Source organism: Budorcas taxicolor, chromosome 23, assembly GCF_023091745.1.
Source record: "Budorcas taxicolor isolate Tak-1 chromosome 23, Takin1.1, whole genome shotgun sequence".
Taxonomy (NCBI): Eukaryota; Metazoa; Chordata; class Mammalia; order Artiodactyla; family Bovidae; genus Budorcas; species Budorcas taxicolor.
The window spans coordinates 22,587,915-22,613,039 of record NC_068932.1 but is presented as its reverse complement, the minus strand read 5'-3'; the positions used below and the strand labels follow the sequence as shown (position 1 = coordinate 22,613,039).

The window sequence follows — 25,125 nt, the reverse complement described above, 5'->3', positions numbered from 1 at the left end:
GAGGCAGAAGTTCTGTCAGCCTAGATCAAATAACCCTCTGCTTCCCTCTGAGGCCAAGCCATCTCCCTCCTCCTTCTCCCTTGCCTGGTAACCCTGGGCCCAGAGAATTACTCCCATCCACAATCTCAGTAGCCTCTGATGTGGCTGTGGGGTTGGCCAGGTCCCTGAAGTGGCTGTGTGGAAGCAGGCAGGCTCAAGAGGCCTGGGCAGCCGGGCTGAAGCAAACAGCAGCAGGTTTACCTTGTGAAGAGCAGCTGCACCATGTCTACGAGAGTGTGCTCTGCGGATTTTCTCAATAACTCTGCACAGGCAAAAACAAATAACACAGGTGTCATTACTTGCCGTGCTATTATCAGGAGGCTTCTCAGAGCAGACTCCCCTCCAAACCTTGTTTACTAAGGATTATACCAAACTTATTAAAACCAGCTCCAGCTCAGCCTGGCAGCCTTAACTTCACTGACCCACTAGATGGCACTACTGAGTCAGAAAAAAAGGCACAAGGATATGTTCTCAGGGGTTGTAGGCCTGTGTCTGTCAATCCCAGAAACCTCGAGGGAAGGAGATCTGGCTCCGGGCTGAGTCAGTCTGCGATCTAGCCCAATTCCTGCCCTGGCACAAAGAGTTAAAGTCTCTTCTAGCCACACAACAAATTGTCAAGTACAGAGACTTCAAAATCCCTATGGCTCCACAAGGTAGGTGATGGAGAAGTCATGAGTTTTCTCTCTCTCTCGGGTTCAGAGACAGCATCTATATTCATACTCACAGATACTGCCCCTAAGAATGATGACAGGCCCAGTATTCAAGCACCTACCACTGAGCCTCATTTCAAAGCAGATCCGGAAGCAAGACTGCATAATCTCACACACAGATTCATTGGTTAGGTGGGCACCTACTGGGGTCAGCAACAGAGTCCGCAGTACCTATCAGGAAGAAAAGGGAGACACTATGATAAATAAGGCAGGCTGGGTAAAGAAGGGTGTACATGAGGGGAGAGAAACTGCCTCCTGTTTCTCTAGTCTCCTATGGAAGCACTCAGGAGTAAGAAAGAGGTTAGCAAGAATACTGACCTTGCTTCGACTTGGTGCTGGTGGTCGAGTCTTAGGAGCTTATCTTAGGAGCTGTGTCTTTACGTTATATGACCTCGACATAGTTCAGCACTCATTTCTGCCCTAGCCCACAAACCCAACAGATGGATGGCACAGATACAGTCTGCCAGAGGTACAAGTGTATTAAGGGTTCCAGTTATTTGATATCAATATCAAATTTAAAGCTTTTAAATTATTTTCCCTAGAAAAAGCTTTTACTTTGGATACGGAGCAGCTTGTTTGGAAACAAAGTAGCTCTCTAAGCCTCAGTGGAGTCAAAGCACAGCTTCACATTGCTGGCAGGCTCTGGTAAGTAGAGCCGGAGGCACCAGCGCCTGGCCATTAGCCGAATTGCTGTTCCCCTCCATTTACCTGAAGGATTTTCATCAGGACAACCTCATCGCTGGCAGGATCTGTGCCCACAAAACGGGCATGGGTGACAGCATCTGCCATGTTCTCCATGCCCTCTGCTGTGCCCTCATGGGTGGGATCTGCTCCAGCAAAGAAAAAAAAAGAAAGGATATGAAGAGGAGAGACAGAAAGTCAAGATGTCCTGTGTAGGGTCTATTTTGAGAGACTTTAGTTTTCTCCTCTTCAATTCTCTAACCCATGGCTCCTTGAATTACCTGAGAGTTTTTGCCTGTAACTGGCTGATATATGTTGTGCCTATCTCAGCACAAACGCTACTGTGTAAAAGTGGTTCTCAATCACATATCAGAATCATCTGGAGAGCTTGTAAAAAATAAAAATTGCTGGCCCACACCCCAAATTTTTGATTTAGTAGGTCTAGCATGGGGCCTGAGAATCTGCAATTCTAACAAGATTCCAGGTAAAGTTAATGCTGCTGCTCAGGGGACCACACTTGGGAATCACTGATATAAAGCTACTCACTTGATAGAGGAAGGACCTGGAAGTTTGAGGTTTTGGCCCAGAGCAAGTGCCTGGGAGGGCCAGAGCTTTGAATGTCAAGGTTGAAGGCTTTCTCTTTTCATGTGTTCTCTTTCAACACATCTCTCTATCTGATTGCTTTTGGAATGCAATATTCTGGTGCAACTGAGGTAGGGAAGTAGAGGGAAAAAATGGACAGTCACTGCTGTCAATATGCAGATCTGGGTGCTCATTATAGCAAATCAGAGAGCACTTCCTGCTTTGGTTTCATGCTTAACAGTATGTCATGGACAAATATCCTTAAATAAAGATTAAGGGGTGACAGGGGACAAACTGAAGAGGGCTGGAGGCTAGCTAACTGAGAAGCAGGAGAGAGGAAGACCTTAAACTGTGAATATGAAGGGAGATGTCAGCTCTGACAACCAGCACTGGGGTAGAAGCTAACACAAATGTTGCCAAGGAGGAAATTGCTCCCATTCATGATTTAAATACCCATAAGGAGTAGACAAAGAAGTGACCTCCATCAAGGCTTACAAGGGTCCTCCAGAACAGCCTGGATTGTTCTTAGGGGGCACAGATAGGAAAAAAAAGATGGGGATATGACAAAAACTTTGTGAGTGACAGAGAAAAATGCTCCAGAGGTGACATGGTGTAAGGTAAGAGAACCTCCTAGTTTTAAAGTGTAGGAATTAGAAGAAATTCTCCATTCTCTTTCCTTGTACCTGAAAATAATGGAGTTCCTGAATTTGAAGCTCTGGGGATGGCTGATAAACCAGAACATTTCTCTTGCAACAATGAGCCAGAACACTTTCATCAACTGTGATTGGTTTTCATTTTTCTCTTCCGTCCTGGTTAGTCTCTGATACCTAGTCAAAGACTCTTATTGTCCTATTTACTTCATGCCTCTACTCAGCATCATGAATGGCTACTTTAGAGGTCATGCAGAAGGAAGCCAATTTCATGATAATCTATAGTAGAGGAAGTGACCCAGCTCTCCATGTTCTATTACCCAACTCTCCATGTTTCTCTCAATCAATACAGAAAATCTTATACTCTCAAGGCAGTTGCCTGAGTCCTCTCTCACAGGCCTGCTGGACAGAGTCCACAGAAGGACCTTTCCTTGCTCAGAAAATCCAGGACCTTCTTGGTGCCGTGTGGGTGTTTCAGAGCTCCTAGTGAATGGCAGCCTTGCTCTCACCTCACAAACTTCTGAGGGTTTATTTCTTCCCTTCTTTCAGTAACCTCCCTAGTTAAAGTGGTTTAAGCTCTATTGATCTTTTTGTAGCTCTTATCCTCTGAGCTTGAATGAAGTAGCAAACTTAATTTTCTAAAAAGGCAAGTACAAGTGACAGGTCCTTAGAACCACAGGCAGGGCCTCACAAGCCAGGCAATCAGAGGCACAAATCCTGATCTGGCAGCTGTGTGGGGCCAAATAAAAGGCTGGTCTTTGGAGTAGGATCTAAAATAATCCTAGAAGCCTTCATCACAGTATTGAGAGATGGAGGGCAATTCCTTCAAGAAGGGCAGCCTAAACAAAAGATTGCTTCACTTAACAGACCTTATCTTCCGCAGGACCTCTTCTTTAGAATCTCCTCCTTTCCTGGCCACCCTGGAGAAGACTTCAGGGAAATTTGCCAATCTCATCTCCTTTGCCTTCTGGCTTTCATACACTCCTTCCTGTTCCTTTTCTCATGCCCACTGCAATCACCACCTCCAGCATTCTCTTTTCCCACCACAGGAAACTCCAGTGACCAGCTGGCCTGAGGTCTCCAATGACCAGCTTGTCTGCCAAGCCAAGAGAGGCCAGACAGTAACACTGACAAAAGAGCAGAGAGAGAGAAAAGGCACAGAGGGCAGCTACTGGAGGCCATGAAAAGAGATGACCTGCAGGTGGTGCTCAGGGCAAGGCTCTAAGCAGCTGGGCCTGATTTTTGCTTAGGACAAGTATGAAGCTAGGACCAGAGTGCCTGGAGAAGCTGATGCCCCTATTCAGAACCTAGCTGGCACCAGCATATTTGCTCCCAATTCTGAATGTTTCAACTAAACAAATCCAATTTTCTGGAAAAGATAAAGAGTTTTCTTGCCTTGAACTGAAGGGCATTTTCCTTTCTTGCTAGCTACCTGAGCTGCCACTTTTCCTGTCTCCCCACTTAGAAATAAGGACAGCTGCCCGTGTTCTGTGTTGCTCACGATTGCACGCGGGCAGACAACAGGAGAAAAAGAATTCAGGATTTTGAGTGACAAAATCAACTAAAAAGAAATTTTAAAAATACACCATAAATAAATTCAGAGACAAACAATAGACTAGATAAAACATTTGGGCTAGACTGAGAGAAATCTGTAACACTATGATAGATAATGGGTTAATATTCTCACTATACAAGGAACTTCTACAAACTGATAAGAAAACCAAAGACAACTCAATAAAGGAGAAGACATTCAAATTTCAAGTACAGGAATCTGTCATACAAAAGGAAATTTTATAACAAAGCTATGTGAACAAGGAAGCTTATTTCAGCATTATTGATAATGGCTCAAAATAAGAAACAATGTGAGCTTCCCTGGTGGGCTAGTGGTTAAGAATCGCCTGTCAGTGCAGGGGAAATGAACTTGATCCCTGGTCTGGGAAGATTCCACGTGCCCCTGAGCAACTAAGCCCGTGTGCCTCAACTACTGAGCCAGGGTGCCCATGTGTCTAGAGCCTCTGCTCCCCAACAAGAGAAGCCATCACAATGAGAAGCCGGTGCACCACAACGGAGAGTAGCCTGGGCTCACCATAACTAGAGAAAGCCCACGTGCAGTAAGGAAGACCCAGCACAGCCAAAAATAAATAAATCTTTTCTAAAAAAAACAAAAAACAAAAAACAGAAACAACCTAAATATTAAATATTCTCCAATAAGAGAATGATTGAGTGAACTGTGTTATATCTATACTATAGAAATTATACAGCTACCAAAAGAATAAAAATCTTACCAGGGACTGAGGGGCAGGGGAAATGGTGTATTATTGCTTAATGATTAGAATTTCTTGTCTGGTATGATGAAAAAGTTTGAGAAACAGATGGTGGGGATGGCTGTACAACACTGTGAATATAGTTAATGCCACTGAATTATATACTTTAAAATGGCAAATTTTATATTATGTATATTTTATTACAATAAAAAAAGAACATACAAACTCCCAGTTATAAGATTATTAAGTTCTGGGGATGTAGTGTACAGCATGATGACTGTAGTTAACAATGCTGTGTTGTATGTTTGAAAGCTGCTGAGACAACAGATCTTAAAAGTTCTCATCACGCAAAAAATTTGTTACTATGTGAAGTAATGGACTTAACTAAGTATGGTAATCATTTTGCAACATATGCATATATCAAATCATTATACTGTACATCTTAAACTAATACAGTGTTATATGACAATTATATCAATAAAATTGGAGAGAAAATAATAAATCAGATAGATAATTATGTACACTGTTTTAATACTATTAAATGAAAAAAAATTTAGCACACAATTCTATTTTTATTTCTTTTTAAAAAGAAGTAGGACTTTATATATATTTATATACATGTATGGAAAGGTATAGAAAGATTCAAACCTTCCTATTAACATCATTTACCTAAAGAAGGATGAGGAACATTAAGAGAGACCATTAACTTTTCTTTTAGTCAACTCTTTATTATTTATCTTCTTAAAATAATCATACATGATACTGGAAAAACAAAGATAAACTAAAATCAAACCTCCAAGGGCATCATATCCTTTGTGCCTCCAAAGCACAAAGAAATCAGTAGCACCAAGGAAACCTCCTCTCACTCCCCACTCTGTACAACCTCAATCAATTAGTGTGATGAGTAACAAAAAAACAATCCTATTTCTTTTCTACAAGGAAACAGATAGCTGGGGAAAACTTTCCAGCAACACCAGCTCATTGCCTAAAGCCTGACCACCCTGGAAATGGCAAAGAAATGAAAGGGTGTGGTCACTCAAAAAAGCCCGAGTGCTTACCTATGAGCGCATAGGACAGGAACTTGTTGACAGAGGTGAGTGCAAGTCCAGTTATAGGGCCAGTGGTATCTTCAGAGCGAATTACTTCCAGAAATGGACGAAGGAATACATTGGGCTCAATTTCTGAGAGCTCTGTAAGAAAAGAAATGAGCATGAGGAGGTGCCATCTTACAAGAAACTAAATGTAGAAAGAGGCCATTTTGTCTGTGCTGTGAGGCAAAGTTCTTAGTTGCTGGGACCATCGTCCTCCTTCTGGATTATCTTGAATCAAACTCCAGACACTATGTTGTTTTGTCTGTAAAATTTTTAGTTTGTAGCTCTAAAAGATTAAAAAGCTTAAAAAAAAAAACCCCACAGTATCATTACCATGTTTAAAAATTAACAATAAGTTAATGGTTAAGATGGTAAATTTTATGTTTTTAATATACATATGCACACATACACACACACACACATACATATTTCAAACCACAGTTTAAAAATTAACAGTAATCCTTTAATATCATCAATACAGCTGGGTCAATTTTCCATGTCCATTTCACCACCCTCCCTAGGGATACACAGGTAAACCTCATCTTGAGTACAGCCAACAGGCCAAAGAGATCTCAGGATGAGCTGCTGTCTTCAGGTCTTTTGTAGTTATAATCAAGGTCACTTCTCTCAGAGATAAAGAATGCAGCACATCCCAGGAAGCTGAGGGGGAAACTTGTGGTTTATAGTCCCTTGCTGAAAAACAATTTTAAAAAGAACAAAAGGCTGTGTTGGAGGCAGTTTATAATCTATGGCCAACCTGGACAGCATATTAAAAAGCAGGACATTACTTTGCCGACAAAGGTCTGTCTAGACAAAGCTATGGTTTTTCCAGTAGTCTTGTACAGATGTTAGAGTTGGACCATAAAGAAAGCTGAGCACCAAAAAATTGATGCTTTTGAACTGTGGTGTTGGAGAAGACTCTGAGAGTCCCTTAGAATGCAAGGAGATCAAACCAGTCAATCTTAAAGGAAATCAGTCTTGAATATTCATTGGAAGGAGCAATGCTGAGGCTGAAACTCCAATACTTTGGCCACCTGATACGAAGAACTGACTCTGGAAAAGACCCTGATGCTGGGAAAGATTGAAGGCAGGAGGGGAAGGGGACAATAGAGGATGAGATGGTTGGATGGCATCACCAATTTGATGGTTATGAGTTTGAGCAAGCTCCGGGAGTTGGTAATGGACAAGGAAGCCTGGCGTGCTGCAGTCCATGGGGTCACAAAGAGTCAGACACCACTGAGCTACTGAACTGGACCAAAAGGTACTAATCACGCTCCAGCCTTCTTTCAGTCTACAGTAAGTAGAGGGCTAACTACCTTGAGATGATGAGGCAATTCATGATCTTTATTTTACAGATGAAAAAAATAAGGTTCAGACAAGACATGACTGACCCCAAATCACACAGCTAGTAAGAAGCAGAGCTGGAATTTGAACCCATACATATGGTTCTAAAACCTGCAAAAACATTACATCTATTCTACTTAATTATCAGCAAAAACTCCTGAATTTAGGTTTCATTCCAGGTCTAAGAAGCTACTCTATACTGGACTTGCTCAGTACCCTACTATGCCTGGGGTTTAATTTTTGTTTTTCTACAGTGGTATCATTCGTCAGACTCTAGCTTCCTTAAAGGATTCCTGAACAGACTAGAAAGACTTAGCGACTGGATGAGGGCTGCCCCACCTTTAGAGACAAAAGGAAGCTGGTTTCCTAAGCACCTTCATTTTCATGCAAATACAAGGAGCTTCCCACTCAATTTCTACCACGCCCCTCTCAGGGTAAATATTCCCTGGCCCGGCTGCTCCTCAGATTAATGCTTTAATTAATTGGCAGATTGGGTAGCATTTTCCAAGCTTGTCTGTATAGTGATCACATCAGCTGTATAAAACCTGCTTCTCATCCCCCGTTACCCCCACCAAGAGACGTACAATCTGCACAAAAAGCCTAGAGAAAGACCTTTGTGTGTGTGTGTGTGTAAGATGGTAAAACGTTCAGATGTAAGGAATAGAAATATTTGGGAAAACTGAAACATGTAAAATACCTTTAAAAAGCAGACTGAGAAAATTAAAGTCATCTAGTTCTGCTGCTTTAGGAACACAACTCTATTACAAACAATTTGGTTTGTTGTTTAAAAAAAATAGTCAAGTTGGGAATATTTGAGATATGAAACAGTTAAATGGAAAAAAATCTTTTGAGATGTAGGATAGGGAACAGATTTTTCTGAGCATTCACTCAGTTGCTGTACCTATATCTGCTTTGTAGTCAAAGACGTGGGCAATTTTATAACCAGCATTTGACACTTTCAGGGCGAAGTACATTCTGTTTCTTTTTGTTTGTTTTTAAGTTTTTTTAATTCGTTAAAACTGACTCTTTGAGTCCTATAAATTTTAACACACACACAGGGTGTGGGCTCCCAAAGCCAAATGACTTAATGTACCAAAGAGTAGTTTCTCCACTGTTCTCAGTAGGCTTGAAATTGATGGAAGTGTGATCTGTCTCTGTAGGGCTGCTTCAACTGAAGGTTTTGAAAGAACAAGTTCCAGTAACAAATTTTTTTCTAATATTGGTTAGAAGAGCCCAGGGAGAGAAGAAATAGGCTCCCCATGCCAGTCTAGCCTCTCCACAGAGGAAAGGGCTTTTCTGAATTCAGGTCCGTGTTCATAGGTGGCCATTCCCTTAAACCTGATCTCAGTGTCTTCAGACCTCAGTCTTAGAGGCAGGGCCTGATATTCCGCTGCATCACGTGGGTGCCATTCTTGGTGTGAACTAGGCTGAGATTTGTATGTTAAGATTCTTTTGGTACTTAAAAAAATTTTTAATTTTAATTATCGTATAGTAAAATTGACTTTTTTAGTACACATATCTATGAGTTTTAACATACACATAGATCCCTGTAAGCACTGTGTCAGTTGGAATACAGAACAGTCTCATCACCCCAGAAAACACCCTCTGTTATTCCTGTGTAATCACAGCCCCCCCTCACCCCAACTCCCGTGAACCACTGATCTAGTCTCTTACCACAGTTTTACCAAAAAGTTCATATAAATGGAATCCTACAGTATGTAACCTTTTCAGGCTGATTTGTCTAAACTGCTACCTAAATCAATAGCCTGTTCCCTTTTTACTGCCAAGTAGTATTCCATTGCATGTTTCTACCACAATTTGCTTATCCATTCACTAGGTGAATGACACTGGGCTTTTCCATTTTGGGACAAGTACGCATAGAGCCGCTGTAAACATTTGGGTACAGGTTTTTGCGTAAAGAACATGGTTTTCATCTCTCTGGGATAAATATCCAGGAGTAGGATTTCTAGGTGAAAGAATAAGTGTATGTTTGGTTTTATAAGAAACTGCCAAACTGTTTTTCCAGAGTCCTATACCATTTTGCATTCCCACTAGCAATGAGGATTCTGATTTCTCCACAGCCTCTCTAGTGCTTGGTACTTTCAGTACTTTTGTTAAGTCATTCTAGTACGTAAGGTGTGGTATCTCAATGTGGGTTAAATTTGCCTTTCCCTAATGGCCAGTGACATCAAACACCATTTGGTGATCTGTCTGTCCAAGTCATTTGCCCATTTTTTGATGGAGTTGTTTTCTTACTGTTGAGTTTAGAGACTTAAACAAGTGCCTACTCTGGATTCAAACTCAGACTTAAATTGAAGAAAGTAGGGAAAACCACTAGACCATTCAGGTATGACCTAAATCAAATCCCTTATGATTATACAGTGGAAGTGAAAAATAGATTTAAGGGACTAGACCTGATAGACAGAGTGCCTGATGAACTATGGAAGGAAGTTCGTGACATTGTACAGGAGACAGGGAACAAGATCATCCCCAAGAAAAATAAATTCAGAAAAGCAAAAATGGCTGTGTGAGGAGGCCTTACAAATAGCTGTGAAAAGAAGAGAAGCAAAAAGCAAAAGAGAAAAGAAAAGATATACTCATTTGAATGCAGAGTTCCAAACAATAGCAAGGAGAGATAAGAAAGCCTTCCTCAATGATCAGTGCAAAGAAATAGAGGAAAACAATAGAATGGGAAAGACTAGAGATCTCTTCAAGAAAATTAGAGATACCAAGGGAACATTTCATGCAAAGATGGGCTCAATAAAGGACAGAAATGGTATGGACCTAACAGAAGTAAATGGCCTTCGAAAGCATCACTACGAACAAATCTAGAGGAGGTGATGGAATTCCAGTTGAGCTGTTTCAAATCCTGAAAGATAATGCTGTGAAAGTGCTTCACTCAATATGCCAGCAAATTTGGAAAACTCTGCAGTGGCCACAGGACTGGAAAAGGTCAGTTTTCATTCCAATCCCAAAGAAGGGCAATGCCAAAGAATGCTCAAACTACCACACAACTGCACTCATCTCACACGCTAGTAAAGTAATGCTCAAAATTCTCCAAGCCAGGCTTCAGCAATGCGTGAACCATGAACTTCCAGATGTTCAAGCTGTTTTTAGAAAAGGCAGAGGAATCAGAGATCAAATTGCCAACATCCGCTGGATCATGGAAAAAGCAAGAGAGTTCCAGAAAAACATCTATTTCTGCTTTATTGACTATGCCAAAGCCTTTGACTGTGTGGATCACAATCAACTGTGGAAAATTCTGAAAGAGATGGGAATACCAGACCACCTGACCTGCCTCTTGAGAAATCTGTATGCAGGTCAGGAAGCAACAGTTAGAACTGGACATGGAACAACAGACTGGTTCCAAACAGGAAAAGGAGTACGTCAAAGCTGTATATTGTCACCCTGCTTATTTAACTTATATGCAGAGTACATCATGAGAAACGCTGGGCTGGATGAAGCACAAGCTGGAATCAAGATTGCCGGGAGAAATATCAATAACCTCAGATGTGCAGATGACACCACCCTTATGGCAAAAAGTGAAGAAGAACTAAAGAGCATCTTGATGAAAGTAAAAGAGGAGAGTGAAAAAGTTGGCTGAAAGCTCAACATTCAGAAAACTAAGATCATGGCATCCGGTCCCATCACTTCATGGCAAACTGATGGGTAAACAGTGGCTGATTTTATTTTTTGGGGTTCCAAAATCACTGCAGATGGTGATTACAGCCATGAAATTAAAAGATGCTTACTTCTAGGAAGGAAAGTTATGACTAACCTAGACAGCATATTAAAAAGCAGAGACATTACTTTGTCAACAAAGGTCCATCTAGGCAAGGCTATGGTTCTTCCAGTGGTCATGTATGGATGTGAGAGTTGGACTATAAAGAAAGCTGAGTGACGAGGAATTGATGCTTTTGAACTGTGGTGTTGGAGAAGACTCTTGAGAGTCCCTTGGACTGCAAGGAGATCAACCAGTCCATCCTAAAGGAGATCAGTCCTGAGTGTGCATTGGAAGGACTGATGCTGAAGCTGAAACTCCAATACTTTGGCCACCTGATGCGAAGAGCTGACTCATTTGAAAAGACCCTGATGCTGGGAAAGATTGAAGATGGGAGGAGAAGGGGACAACAGAGGATGAGATGGTTGGATGGCATCACCGACTCAATGGACATGGGTTTGGGCAAACTCCGGGAGTTGGTGATGGACAGGGAGGCTTGGCGTGCTGCAGTTCACGGGGTTGCAAAGTGTCAGGCAAGACTGAGTGACTAAACTGACTGACTGATGAGCTTCAGATGAAAGTGGTTCTTTTTTTTTTTTGCATATGATGTTCTGTTGTCCCAACAGCATTTGTTGAAAAAAAAAAAGTCCTTTCTTCATTGAGTTGTCTTTGCACCTTTGTCAAAATTCAACTGGCCTTAGCAATCAATAGATTAAATGCAATACCTATCAAAATACCCATGGTATTTTTCACAGAACTAAAATTTATATGGAATTATAAAAGATCCAGAATTGTGAAAGCAGTCCTGGGGGAAAAGAACAAAGCAGGAGACATAACCCTCCCAGACTTCACAGAATACTACAGGGCTAACAGTACTCAAAATAGCTTGGTATTGGCAGAAATACAGATATATGAATCAATGTAACAGCACAGAAAGCCCAGAAACATACTCATACACTTATGGACAATAAATCTTTGACAAGGAAAAAGAATATACAATGGGGAAAAGACAGTTTCTTCAGCAAACAGTTGGAGAAGTTGGACAGCCACATGTAAATCAATGAAGCTAGAACACAGCCTCACACCATACACAAAAATAAACTAAAAAATAACTTAAAGACTTAAAACACCATAAAACTCCTAGAAGATAACAGAGGCAAAACATTCTCTGACAAAAATCATACCAATGTTTTCCTAGATTCGTCTCCCAAGGCAATAGAAACAAAAGAAAAAATAAACAAATCGGTCCTAATTAAAAGTACAAGCTTTCACACAGCAAAGGAAACCATAAATGGAAGGAAAAGACAATCTACGGACAGGGAGGAAAATATTTACAAATGATGCACCTGACAAGGACTTAATTTCCAAAATATACAAACAAGTCCTATAATTAAATAACAAAAAACCAAACAACCTCATCGAAAAACGGGCAGGAGACCTAAACAGATACTTTCAAAGAAGACATACAGATGGCCAATAGGCACACGAAAAGATGTTCATCACTGCTACTTACAGAAATGCAAATAAAAAATATAATGAGGTACCACCTCATACCAGTGAGAATGGCCATCTTTAAAAAGTCTACAAATAATAAACACTAGAGAGGTTGTGAAGAAAAGGGAACCCTCCTACACTGTTTGTGGGAATGTAAGTTGGTGCAGCCAGTACAGAGAACAGTATGGAAGTCCCTCAAAAAACTAAAAATAGAGTAGACTATGATCCAGCAATCCCATTCCTCATATACCCTGATAAAACTGTAACTTTAAAAGATACATGCACCCCTATGTTCACAGCAGCACTATTTACAAGAGCCAAGACAAGACACAACCTAAATGTCCATCCACAGAGGAATGGATAAAGATACAGTGCATATATGCATTGGAATATCACTCAGCCATTAAAAAGAATGAAATAATGCCATTTGCAGCAACATGGATAAACCTAGAGATTGTCATACTGAGTGAAGCAAGTCAGAGAGAGAAGAAAAAATATTGTATAACATCCCTTATATGTGGACTCTAAAATGACATGACACAAATGAACTTACTTACAAAACAGAAAGAAACTCGAAACTTAGAGAATGAACTTATGGTTGCCAGGGAGGAAGGATGGGGGGAAGAGATAGTTGGGGAGTCTGGGATAGACATGTACACACTGTTATATTTTACATGGATAACTAACAAGGACCTACTGTATAGCACATCAAACTCTGCTCAGTGTTACGTGGCAGCTTGGATGGGAGCAGAGTTTGGGAGAGAATGGATACATGTATATGTGTGGCTGAGTCTCTTTGCTGTCCACCTGAAATTATCACAACGTTGTTAATCATCTATCAGTTCAGTTCAGTCGCTCAGTTGTGTCCGACTCTTTGCAACCCCATGGATTGCAGCATGCCAGGCCTCCCTGTCCATCACCAACTCCCAGAGTTTACTCAAACCCATGTCCACTGAGTCAGTGATGCCATCCAACCATCTCATCCCCTGTGATCCCCTTCTCCTCCCGCCTTCGATCTTTCCCAGCATCAGGGTCTTTTCAAATGAGTCAGTTCTTTGCATCAGGTGGCCAAAGTATTGGAGTTTCAGCTTCAGCATCAGTCCTTCCAATGAATATTCAGGACTGATTTCCTTTAGGATTGACTGGCTGGATCTCCCTGCACTCCAAGGGACTCTCAGAGTCTTCTCCAACACCACAGTTCAAAAGCATCAATTCTTCAGTACCCAGCTTTCTTTACAGTCCAACTCTCACGTCCCTATATGACTACTGGAAAAACCATAGTTTTGACTAGACAGACCTTTGTTGGCAAAGTAATGTTTCTGCTTTTTAACATGCTGTCTAGCATATTAATCATCTATACTCCAATACAAAATAAATAGTTAAAAATAAAAAAACGTTGTGGTGTAAATATATAAGGCATTATGGATGGATGGATCTAGAAATTATAAGTCAAAAAGAGAAAGACAAATACCATAATATATCACTTATATATGGAATCTAAATACTATACAAATGAACAGATCTAAGAAACAAAACTGGACTTACAGATACACAGAGAACAGACTTGTGGCTGCCAAGAGGGAGTGGGTGCAGGAGGTAGGGACTGAGAGTTTGGGATTAGCAGATGCAAACTATTATATACAGGATGGATAAATAACAAGCTCCTACTGTACAGCACAGGGAACTACATTCAATATCCTGTGATAAGCCATAATGGAAAATAGTATGAAGAGAATATATATATATGTGTATAACTGAATCACTTAGTTGTATAGCAGAAATTAACACATTATAAATTGACTATACTTCAATACAATTTTTAAAAAATCAGTTGGCCTTATTTGTGTGTCTATTCTGGGTTCTCTGTTCTGTTCTACTCATCTGTGTGTCAAACTCTGTGACAATATCACACTCTCTTGATTACTACAGCTATATGCTAAATCTTAAAATCAGGTGGTGTGATTCTTCCAATTTACTTCTTTTTTTTAAGTACTGTTTCCAGTATTTCCAGTATTCTAGTTCTTCTATCTTTCCATTTTAACATGGTAAACGTGTCTATTTTTGCAAAAACAATCTTGGAAGTTTTACAGGAATTGCACTGAGTCTATAGTTCAACTTGGCGATGAATGACCCCTTTATTATGTCGTGTCTACTAATCCATGCACACAGTATGTCTGTGTATCAACTACTATTTTTCATCAGTGTACTGTAATTTTCAGCATACAGGTTCTATACATGTTTTGTTAGATTTATACATAAGTATTTAATTTTATTTGGCATATTTGTAAGTGGTATGTGTTTTAATTTTCAGTTTCCAGATGTTCATTGTTAGAATATAGAAATGTGATTGATCTCTGTCTGTTGACCTTGCATCCTATGACCTTACTAAATTCAGTTCTTCACTCTAGGATTTTTTTGTGGGGAGGGGTAGCTTCCTTGGGGTTTTCTACATAGACAATTATGTTTTCTGCAAATAGTGACAGTTTTGTTTCTTTCTTTTTTAAAATATTTATTTATTTATTTGGCTGTGCCGGGTCTTAGTTATGGCATGTGGGACCCTAGCACTTAAGAGCAGGGTTCAAACCCAGGCCCCCTCCATTGAGAGCATGGACCACCAGGGAGGTCCCTGTTTCTTTCTTTTCAATTTACATGCCTTTTATTTCCTCTTCTTGTCTCACTATTGGTTAGGACTTCTAGTACTATAAAAGTAGGTATCTTGTTTTGTTCCCAATTTTAGGATAAATGCAGTCAGTGTCTCATTGTGAAGTATGTTATTAGCCATAAGTTTTTATAGATGTTCATGATCAAAAATGGATGTTTTATTGTCAAATGCCTTTTCTTCAACAACTGATATGATCAGGTGATTTTTTTTCTTTAGATAGTTAATATGGCAGATTAATTGATTTTCAGATATTGAATCAGCCTTGTATTCCCAGGATTAACCTCATCAGCCTTAGTATATAATTACTTTTATATACTGTTAGATCTGACTTGCTTAACCTTGTGCTTCTTAAGAGGAAAGAGCTCAATTTGGCATTGAGAAACTTTGAGGGGGCAGGAGTGACATGATACAGAGGCTTGGACAACATCCCACGAAAAACTCTCTGGATGTGACCCTCACAAAATATACAATCCAGTCAATGGACAAGGAATCATTAGTCTCACTCCTACTAATAACCAGGCATATGATACCTAAGCTCATAGGTCAGATTAGATAGTTGGAATCTGATTGCTACAATACATCCATTACAGCATTTCCGTTCTGTGAGTCAATGCTTTATGGAAATTTAGTGATGGAAAACTGAAAGGACTGGACTTTTTAAAGAACCCACTAGGAACCTTCACTATCACCCTCATTCCCCTACTCTTCCAAAAATAGAGAATGATGGTACATTGAAATCACTTTCCCAAGAAAATCTGGTCTAGGCAGAACTGGAGTTTTGACCTCTAGTTTGAACTGCTGATTCAACTCTACTGCTTCCTATGAATCTAGAAAAGAAAAATTTCTGATGTTCTATCTTCTGGTTCATTCTGCCCAGGAATTCAGATTCAATTGTCTAGATCTTCTTTGGAAGAGTATGAAGAGTGCCTGAGTCCTTCAGGGAAAAGGTGCCATGATGCTGCTCATAGTAAGCAGGCTGAGTAATTTTACAACCAAGGAGATATCTGACACTCCTGGCCAAGTAGCCAAAATTCCCACCCTGGAAGGCTGTCAACCTCAAGGCACAAACAGTTCAGTAAACAGAGTGCAGATTAGGTAGAGGGGTGCTCTGAAGGTGACTAATTCATGTTCTAAGATGGGAAGATAAAAAAGGAATGGGTACAAGGAAGAGGTGACTGCAGCCATGAAATTAGAAGATGCTTGCTCCTTGGAAGAAAAGCTATGACCAACCTAGACAGCATATTAAAAAACAGAGACATTACTTTACCAACAAAGGTCTGTCGAGTCAAAGCTATGGTTTTTCCAGTAGTCATATAGGGTTGTGAGAGTTGGACTATAAAGAAAGCTGAGCACCAAAGAATTGATGCTTTTGAACTGTGGTGTTGGAGAAGACTCTTGAGAGTCCCTTGGACTGCAGGGAGATCCAGCCAGTCAATCCTAAAGGAAATCAGTCCTGAATATTCACTGGAAGGATTGATGCTGAAGCTCAAAAACCAATACTTTGACCACCTGATGCAAAGAACTGACTCATTTGAAAAGACCCTGATGCTGGCAAAGATCAAAGGTGGGAGGAAAAGGGGACAACAGAGGATGAGATGGTTGGATGGCATCACCAACTCAATGGGCATGTGTTTGAGTAAACTCTGGGAGTTGGTGATGGACAGTGAGGCCTGGCATGCTGCAGTCCATGGGCTCGCAAAGAGCCGGACATGACTGAGCGACTGAACTGAACAAGGAAGAGGCGGAATTCAACGCCCACTGGAGAAAGAACACTTGGGATCCTTCGAGGACTAGGCCACCTGCTTCTCAAATCAAGTCCAGGTCCAACGTTTAGTCAGTCAGTGCCCAGTAAGAATAATCAAACAAGACTTACTAAACTATTTCTGGAGAAGCTGTAGGCCACTTGAACACAAAGCAAACTGACTCTCCAGAGGTTTCTTGATGGTGTTCTGCTCTTACTCTGCTCAACATCAGTGAACAGGGCTCTCACCTCCCTATATTATAGCATTAACAGGTAAGTCTCAGTTTGGCCTAAAGTCAGGTTGAGAATCTGTAGATGACTCCTAAGTCTTTCATCTTCTCAGATGATGCAGTGGCCTGTCCAAAAGGAGATGAATAGTGACACTGTTTTATCTTCCCACATCAGAGCTGATACCTTTTCTGATAATCTATGTCAAAGGCCTCAACATGTGGTGCTATGCACTGCCCTCAGACAAAAGCGAACAATCTCTTCTCAGCATACAGGGGAGCAGTCACCATCCTCCCAGGAGGCATGTGTTCTCCAGCCTGCAGCAGCCTTTTCTCATTTGGCCAGCATTGGGCTGGCACATTCCTGAGCCAAAATGCACACATAAGCTGCTTTCCCTGGTAGTGAAGCTCTTTACTCCTGAGTGACTCTTATCAGGGACGGTTGGGCATTCTCAATTGGATTACGCTGACAAGGAAAAACTCCTGCAGTATATTATTTCAACACCATTTGACTTCAGAAATGCTTGTCTCGACCCCTTTTGCCCTCAGAGCCTACTTCTCCCTTCTTGCTTTCTAGAGGGTCACCAGCCTGCTCCCATCCTAACTCTTCATTCTGCAAATATTGGCTCATGTTCCTGGAGACAGAATATCATCATTCACAAGGCAGATCATGTATAACAGACTAATGAATCAGAGCATGATAAAAACAGAAGTCTAGTTCATTTACCCCACTTGACATTTCTGTATCCAGAGACACAGGACAGAATTATTTAAGCATAAAAAGCTCTCTGGTTCTGGGCTTTTATGTCTATGCCTGCACATTCCATTTCAGGAGAAGGTGTTAGATCCTCCTTTTTTTTTTTGGTGTGCCATGCAGGATCTTAGTTTCCCCACCAGAGATTCAACTGGTGTCCCCTGCAGTGGAAGCACAGAGTCTTAATCCCTGGACCACCAGGTCCTCATATTCTACTTCTCCGACTAAGCTAGACCTAGGAATATTTCTTGTAAAAGTCAAAGTAAGATTGAGAATGAGCTACAAATGGAATTTTTGAGAAACTGTAAGTTCAGTAGGAAAGAGCTGTACTCTTTGGTCACTAGGGGACATCAGGAGTAATGTGGTCCAAAGGATAAGCCAAACTAAACTTTGGTGGAGCCAGAAGCCTCTGAAATATCTGCCACACCTTTATTTCCAGCCTTGAAAGGTTAGGTGGGGATTTAGGCTTGATTTCAAGATCTGACTTGAGAGAAGGCTGCCAAAGAGCAGCTTTCAGAAAATTACCTAGTCTGGGCTTAAGGGTTAAACCCTGATAACCATTTGCAACCCTGCCCCATACAACAAGAGAAACAAACAAACAAACAAACAAACAAAAAGTGCTACGCCCAGTCTTGGTCTGTCACTAAATGTGACCTTGGGCAAACACTTCACTTCTTTGGGCCAGTTTCTTCATCCACAGGGTTTTCCTGGGGAAGATGGTGGTAGGAGAACACAGTTTAATGAAATTCTTTAAGGCTCCCTTTAGACCCTCCAAGCTTATTCTAAACACAAAGTACAGTTTGGGAATAAATAAACATGAATGCAGACAGTCTGTTACAAAGGTAGCCTGGGGGAAAAGCAAGCCTGGTTTGTTTGTCTAAGCTCCTGACAGTGGGTCCTCTTTTTCTAGATATCATCCAGTAGTTTCCCAGATTTGTTTCCTATTTTCAAACAAATGCTTAGTTTCTCAAAGTGCCTTCAGACTGCATTGGGGGTGGGAGGCAGATTATCTCTGATACTATGACCCTTTAAGAAACAAAGTATGAAGCTTCCCTGGTGGGTTAGTGCTAAAGTATCCACCTGCCAACCCAGGAGACCACAGGTTTCATCCCTGGTCTGGAAGGATCCCACGTGCCGTGGAGCAACTAAGCCAACTAAGCGTGTGCATAACTTCTGAGCCTGTGCTCTGCAACAAGAGAAGCCATCCTGGTGTGGAGCCCAAGTACAACTAGAGAGTAGCTCTCCAAAACTAGCAACGAAGACCCAGCACAGCCAAAAATAAAATTTAAAAGTTTTTTAAAATTTTGTTTGTCTGTTTGTTTCTTTTGTTGTATGGGGCAGGGGTGCAAACGGTTATCAGGGTTTTGTTAAAGTACAGTGATAGCATAATCACTACCACATCCAGGTACAAGGTGAGTCTATGGGTCTACCTAGAGCCTACATGGTACAAACCACCTTACACTAAGAAAGGCAAATTATGTTTAACACTTTGCCCTTTATAAACCCCTTGAGAAGTATTCATTTTTCAGGCTAGTATCTCCCTCAAAAGCCAACTCAACCTCTTTTTATGAATAAAAAAATCAAATCTTAACTTTTACTCTAATTAAACATAAGCAATTCCTGAACTTATGCATCTTGGGGTTTTATTAAAAGTCTGATGATCCCAAGAATTAGAAATCATAAATTTATATTTTTTTCCAAGCTGTCTTCAATAAGTTATTTCTAGGTCATGTTCATCAAGTCCCAACTTAAGTCAGAGATGACATAAAAACTACTCTCCTTCCTTCATAGACATCTGGCCTCCAAATGTTCAAGATGATCAAAAAGAAAAGGGTTTTGGGGATTTACATACGTTCTCTAGCTCAAACACCTTGTCAGGACCTGGGTCACCTCTGTCTCTACAGCAGGTCCATCTCTCCTTAGGGAGAGGATAGAAAAGAAGATGTATTTTTTTTCAGATTGAAATCTCTTGACAGCATATAGAGCCAAAGCAGGCTACTTCCCAAATATCTCTGCTCCTGAAATCCTCACTTTTATAATCTCCTCCTTGTTGAGTAGGACCACCGTGGTCTGCCTGATGTCAGATTTAGCCTTCACTTCCCTGGTGGCTCAGAGGTTAAAGCATCTGCCTGGAATGCTGGAGACCTGAGTTCGATCCCTGGGTCAGGAGGATCCCCTGGAGAAGGAAATGGCAACCCACTCCAGTATTCTTGCCTGGAGAATCCCATGGAAGGGAGGAGCTTGGTGGGCTGCAGTCCATGGGGTCGCAAAGAGTCGGACACGACTGAGCGACTTCACTTTCACTTTCACTTTCAGAAGGTAAGATAGGAACTTAAAAGGCAGCGCACACATGGGAAAATACTTCCAATTTACTGTATGACTTTCTTCAATATGATACATAATCCTGATTGGAAGAAGAATGAGCTTCCCACCTTGGACATTAATAACCAGTTAAAATATTATTTACAGTTAAACAGTTATTTAAACTCTTAAATAACCAGTTTAGCTTGCTACTAGGAGCTGCTATCTATACCACCTACAAGAAGAATCCAATTCCATTGCTCAGGACAACAACCTTTACTGGCCTCAGACATCAGCAACAGCTACATACTAAACTAATTATCGTATGTAGATAATTTTTATCTTCCCATTTTGAACTGTGGTGTTGGAGAAGACTCTTGAGAGTCCCTTGGACTGCAAGGAGATCAAACCAGTCAATCCTAAAGGAAATCAGTCCTGAATGTTCGTTGGAAGGACTTATGCTGAAGCTCCAATACTTTGGCCACCTGATGCGAAGAACTGACTCATTAGAAAAGACCCTGATGCTGGGAAGGAATGAAGGTGGGAGGAGAAGAGGATGACAGAGGATGAGATGGTTAGATGGCATCACTGACTCGATGGACATGAGTTTGAGCAAGCTCCGGGAATTGGTGATGGACAGGGGAAGCCTGGCATGCTCCAGTCCACAGGGTCGCAGAGTTGGACACGACTGAGCAATTGAACTGATCTGAACTGAATAGCCCTGAGGAATAATATTACTGTTCCCATTTTACAGATAAGAAAACCAAGGCTCTAAGAGGTTAAATGACTGGCCCAAAGTCACACAATAAGTGGAAGAGGTAGAATTTAAATCCAGGTCTGTTCTGGGCTATGTTCTTTAACACTGTACTATGCTATTGCTATGGGTTTACTATTAGATATATTAACTGTATAACATGGATGGCAAATAAAAATGTAAAACTTAACTATCCTAGAATTGAAGTTTCTTCTGTACCTTTCTTCTTCCTAACCAGTGACTAACACAGTTACTGATTTTATGACTGCCATACAAATGAAGCTTCAGGTTTGCCCACATTCATTCCTAATCCAAGAGGGAAGAGTGAGGCCCCTTTAACAAGGCTGGCAGGGCTAAATGAGGCCCACAGGGAGCAGCCTCAAACATAGCACAGAGGCCTGAGGACACAGTGATCCATCTGTCTTACTGAGAGCACAAGTTTGATGCGTATCAACTCTAAACACTAGTTCTCTTCCTTCTAGAGGAAATTGGCCCATATTGAAAGGAAAGCAATTAGGTTGTAACATACAGGCAAACCAGAGCTGCTGTGGTCCTTTACTCTGCCTTGCTGTTTTCTGCGTTCATTGTATAAGACCAAGACCAAACTTAAGCACGCAATTTGAAAGCCCAGGAGAAATTAAAAATTTCTGTTGCTATACTTTAAAAGAGGACATTCACCCCAGCTTTATGCAGTCATTACACTTGGAGCAACTTTTTCAATCCAAATTCCCCTCACAGTCTAGTAAAATATTTCATTGTTCAATGGCAGCAAGAAGAGAAAACAATTACAGGTTTATCAGAGATTACCACTCTGTCAGGTCTCCTCCAGGGGCCCTGAAGGGAAGTAAAAGGAAATACTAAAGAAAACTAAATTCTGAATTGACATTAGCAAAGTCTATAGATGATAGAAAAAGACTGAAGGGTCAATAGCCAAAGCTTTTGGAGAAGAGTAAAATAATCCCTAAAGAGTATCAGTTACAGGACTGGTAAGCAACTCTCCCTGTTCCCTAAGTGTACAGAATCCTACTTCTTCACCTTTCCCCAGCAGCTGGAAATTTTTTTTTTTTTTAATAGCAGCATATCACAAATTCTTAGTGACAATAAGTCTGAGGAATTTCATTCTGCCTGAGCCACCTTTTGTGTTAATGGGCTCAAGAACTTTATGAATAGGGACATTTCCACTTTGCTGATGGGAAAAACAGACATTGAAAATATAATCAACAAGGGTCATGACAATACTCTAACCACCTGCCATTGCTGCCTGTAAAGACATGACTATGAGCTAGAGAATGAACAAACAAAGTTTATGGGAGCAGCCGTACTCTGAGAAGTCACACGTTACTTGTTCTGAAAGGTACCCAGAGAACCTTCAAGACAGCTGAATCTAGAGGAACAATCCTGAAAGGGTTAGGAAACAACCTTTCAGAAAACATGGGACAGAACCCGAGTTCAGCCAACACCTGTTTCTCCAACAATATCTGTCTCTCTCATTTTATTCTAACCTCACACAATACAAAAGCTGCATTATTCTGGTAAAGTTGCATTCCAGCCCAGAGTGCACAGTTAATGTTTTTTACAGCCCACATGCCTCTTTGTGATGGATGGACACTTTATAATGAAAAACTTTATGCTCAATCAATTTATAAATAATGAGTCTTCCATTACATGGCATTAAAAACAAACCTCAAATCAGAAAGACTCAGAAATAAACAAGGAACAGGAACAAAAGTGATTGCTGGAAAGATAGGAAGAACTCAAGAGAATGCTCTGTAATTCCTTCATTCCTAAAGAATACACAGTCCTAAGGAGAATTAGGTATCAAAAAAGGTATTAATTTCAAAAATACTGTTGAAACAACTGAACGCCCATATGCAAAAAAAAAATTTTTTTTCCTCTAAACCTCATGTTACACAAAAATTAACTCAACATAGATCATAGGGGTAAATGAAAAGCATAAATCGGCATAGTTTTTAGAAAGAGTACTTCGATAGGACACCAAAAGCAAAATGCACGAAAGAAAAAAACTGGACTTCAATAAAAACAAAATGTGTATTCTATGAGAGACTGTTAAGAGAATGAGAAAACAAGCTACAGATTGGGAGAAAATATTTATAAATAACTGTATAAATTATAATTAAAATTGCAATAAAGGACCTGAATCCAGAATAGACTTAAGTCTTTAAACTCAACAATAAGAAAACAACTCCCATCAAAAAATGGGCAAAAGACTTGGACAGACAGATCACCAAATGGTGTTTGATGTCACTGGCCATTGCCTGACTGACTGAAGTGACTGAAGTCGCTCAGTCGTGTCCGACTCTGCGGCCCCATGGACGGTAGCCCACCAGGCTCCTCCATCCATGGAATTTTCCAGGCAAGAGTACTGGAGTAGGTTGCCATTTCCTTCTTCAGGGGATCTTCACTGGCCATTAGGGAAAGGCAAATTTAACCCACATTGAGATACCACTGCTTACTTATTGACTTAATAAAAGTACTGAAAATACCAAACACTAGAGAGGCTGTGGAGAAATCAGAATCCTCATTGCTAGTGGGAATGCAAAATGGTATAGGACTCTGGAAAAACAGTTTGGCAGTTTCTTATAAAACCAAACATACACTTATTCTTTCACCTAGAAATCCTACTCCTGGATATTTATCCCAGAGAGATGAAAACCATGTTCTTTACACAAAAACCTGTACCCAAATGTTTACAGCGGCTCTATGCGTACTTGTCCCAAAATGGAAAAGCCCAGAGTCGTTCACCTAGTGAATGGATAAGCAAATTGTGGTAGAAACATGCAATGGAATACTACTTGGCAGTAAAAAGGGAACAGGCTATTGATTTAGGTAGCAGTTTAGACAAATCAGCCTGAAAAGGTTACATACTGTAGGATTCCATTTATATGAACTCTTTGGTAAAACTGTGGTAAGAGACTAGATCAGTGGTTCACGGGAGTTGGGGTGAGGGGGGGCTGTGATTACATAGGAATAACAGAGGGAGTTTTCTGGGGTGATGAGACTGTTCTGTATTCCAACTGACACAGTGCTTACAGGGATCTATGTGTATGTAAAAACTCATAGATACGTGTACTAAAAAAGTCAATTTTACTATATGATAATTAAAATTAAAAAAAAAATTTAAGTACCGAAACAATCTTAACATATAAATCTCAGCCTAGTTCACACCAAGAATGGCATCCATGTGAGGCAGTGGAATATCAGGCCCTGCCTCTAAGACTGAGGTCTGAAGACACTGAGATCAGGTTTAAGGGAATGGCCACCTATGAACACGGACCTGAATTCAGAAAAGCCCTTTCCTCTGTGGAAAGGCTAGACTGGCATGGGGAGCCTATTTCTTCTCTCCCTGGGTTCTTCTAACCAATATTAGAAAAAAATTTGTTACTGGAACTTGTTCTTTCAAAACCTTCAGTTGAAGCAGCCCTGCAGAGACAGATCACACTTCCATCAATTTCAAGCCTACTGAGAAGCTTTGGTACGTTAAGTGGACTTTGGGAGCCCACATCCTAACCTTTTGTTTCTTGCTTTAACCTTTGGCTCCCAAAAATTCGTTCCCTAAGACCTAGGTAAGATAGAGGCATTAAAAATACAGAGAAAGAATTTTACCAGGGCATAATTTATTTTCCATAATATTTGATACACAGTATACCAAATCCTAAGTGGCTAAAGGCCCTTTGGAATATTAACGTTACTAAGGGAAATGATGATTTCTACTGCATTCAGCTTCAAGGAGAAAAGGTAGGGGCAAAAAGCAAGAGTGGGAAGGGGCTTTCATCTGCCACACAGACTAACTACCCCCTGATCAAGAAGCATCTGGGCCACCAAAGGCCCCTCTCCTACATGATGATGCTCGTTTACCTCCATCAAATGTATCAAGTCACAGCACATACATTATTACCTAGCCATGTCCTGAAAAATCTCTAATCCAGCATCCATTAGATTAAATCTGAATTCTGCTGGCCAAGCCCCAGCCTCTCAGGGGGCTGGCATAAAATAGGGAGGCTGGAGTAGGGTTTCAAACACCTGTTTCAGCTTTTCAAGTGTCCGATTCAGGCCACTGTGCTCTGGCAGCAGGGACCCTGATGATACGGG

The 25,125-nt window shown here is 40.8% G+C and overlaps 1 protein-coding gene across 11 annotated transcripts in view; it reads right to left on the bottom strand.

Annotated features, from left to right (window-relative positions):
- GBF1 (golgi brefeldin A resistant guanine nucleotide exchange factor 1) overlaps positions 1–25,125 on the bottom strand; it is a 124,529-nt gene that overhangs the window by 26,287 nt on the left and 73,117 nt on the right. For all 11 annotated transcript variants that reach the window (XM_052661001.1, XM_052661002.1, XM_052660995.1 and 8 more), the window contains 4 exons: positions 5,985–6,116; positions 1,458–1,576; positions 812–920; positions 241–301 (listed from right to left, as the gene is read on the bottom strand). In XM_052661001.1, the coding sequence (XP_052516961.1) occupies positions 241–301; positions 812–920; positions 1,458–1,576; positions 5,985–6,116 (421 nt within the window). The remainder of the gene's footprint in view (positions 1–240; positions 302–811; positions 921–1,457; positions 1,577–5,984; positions 6,117–25,125) is intronic.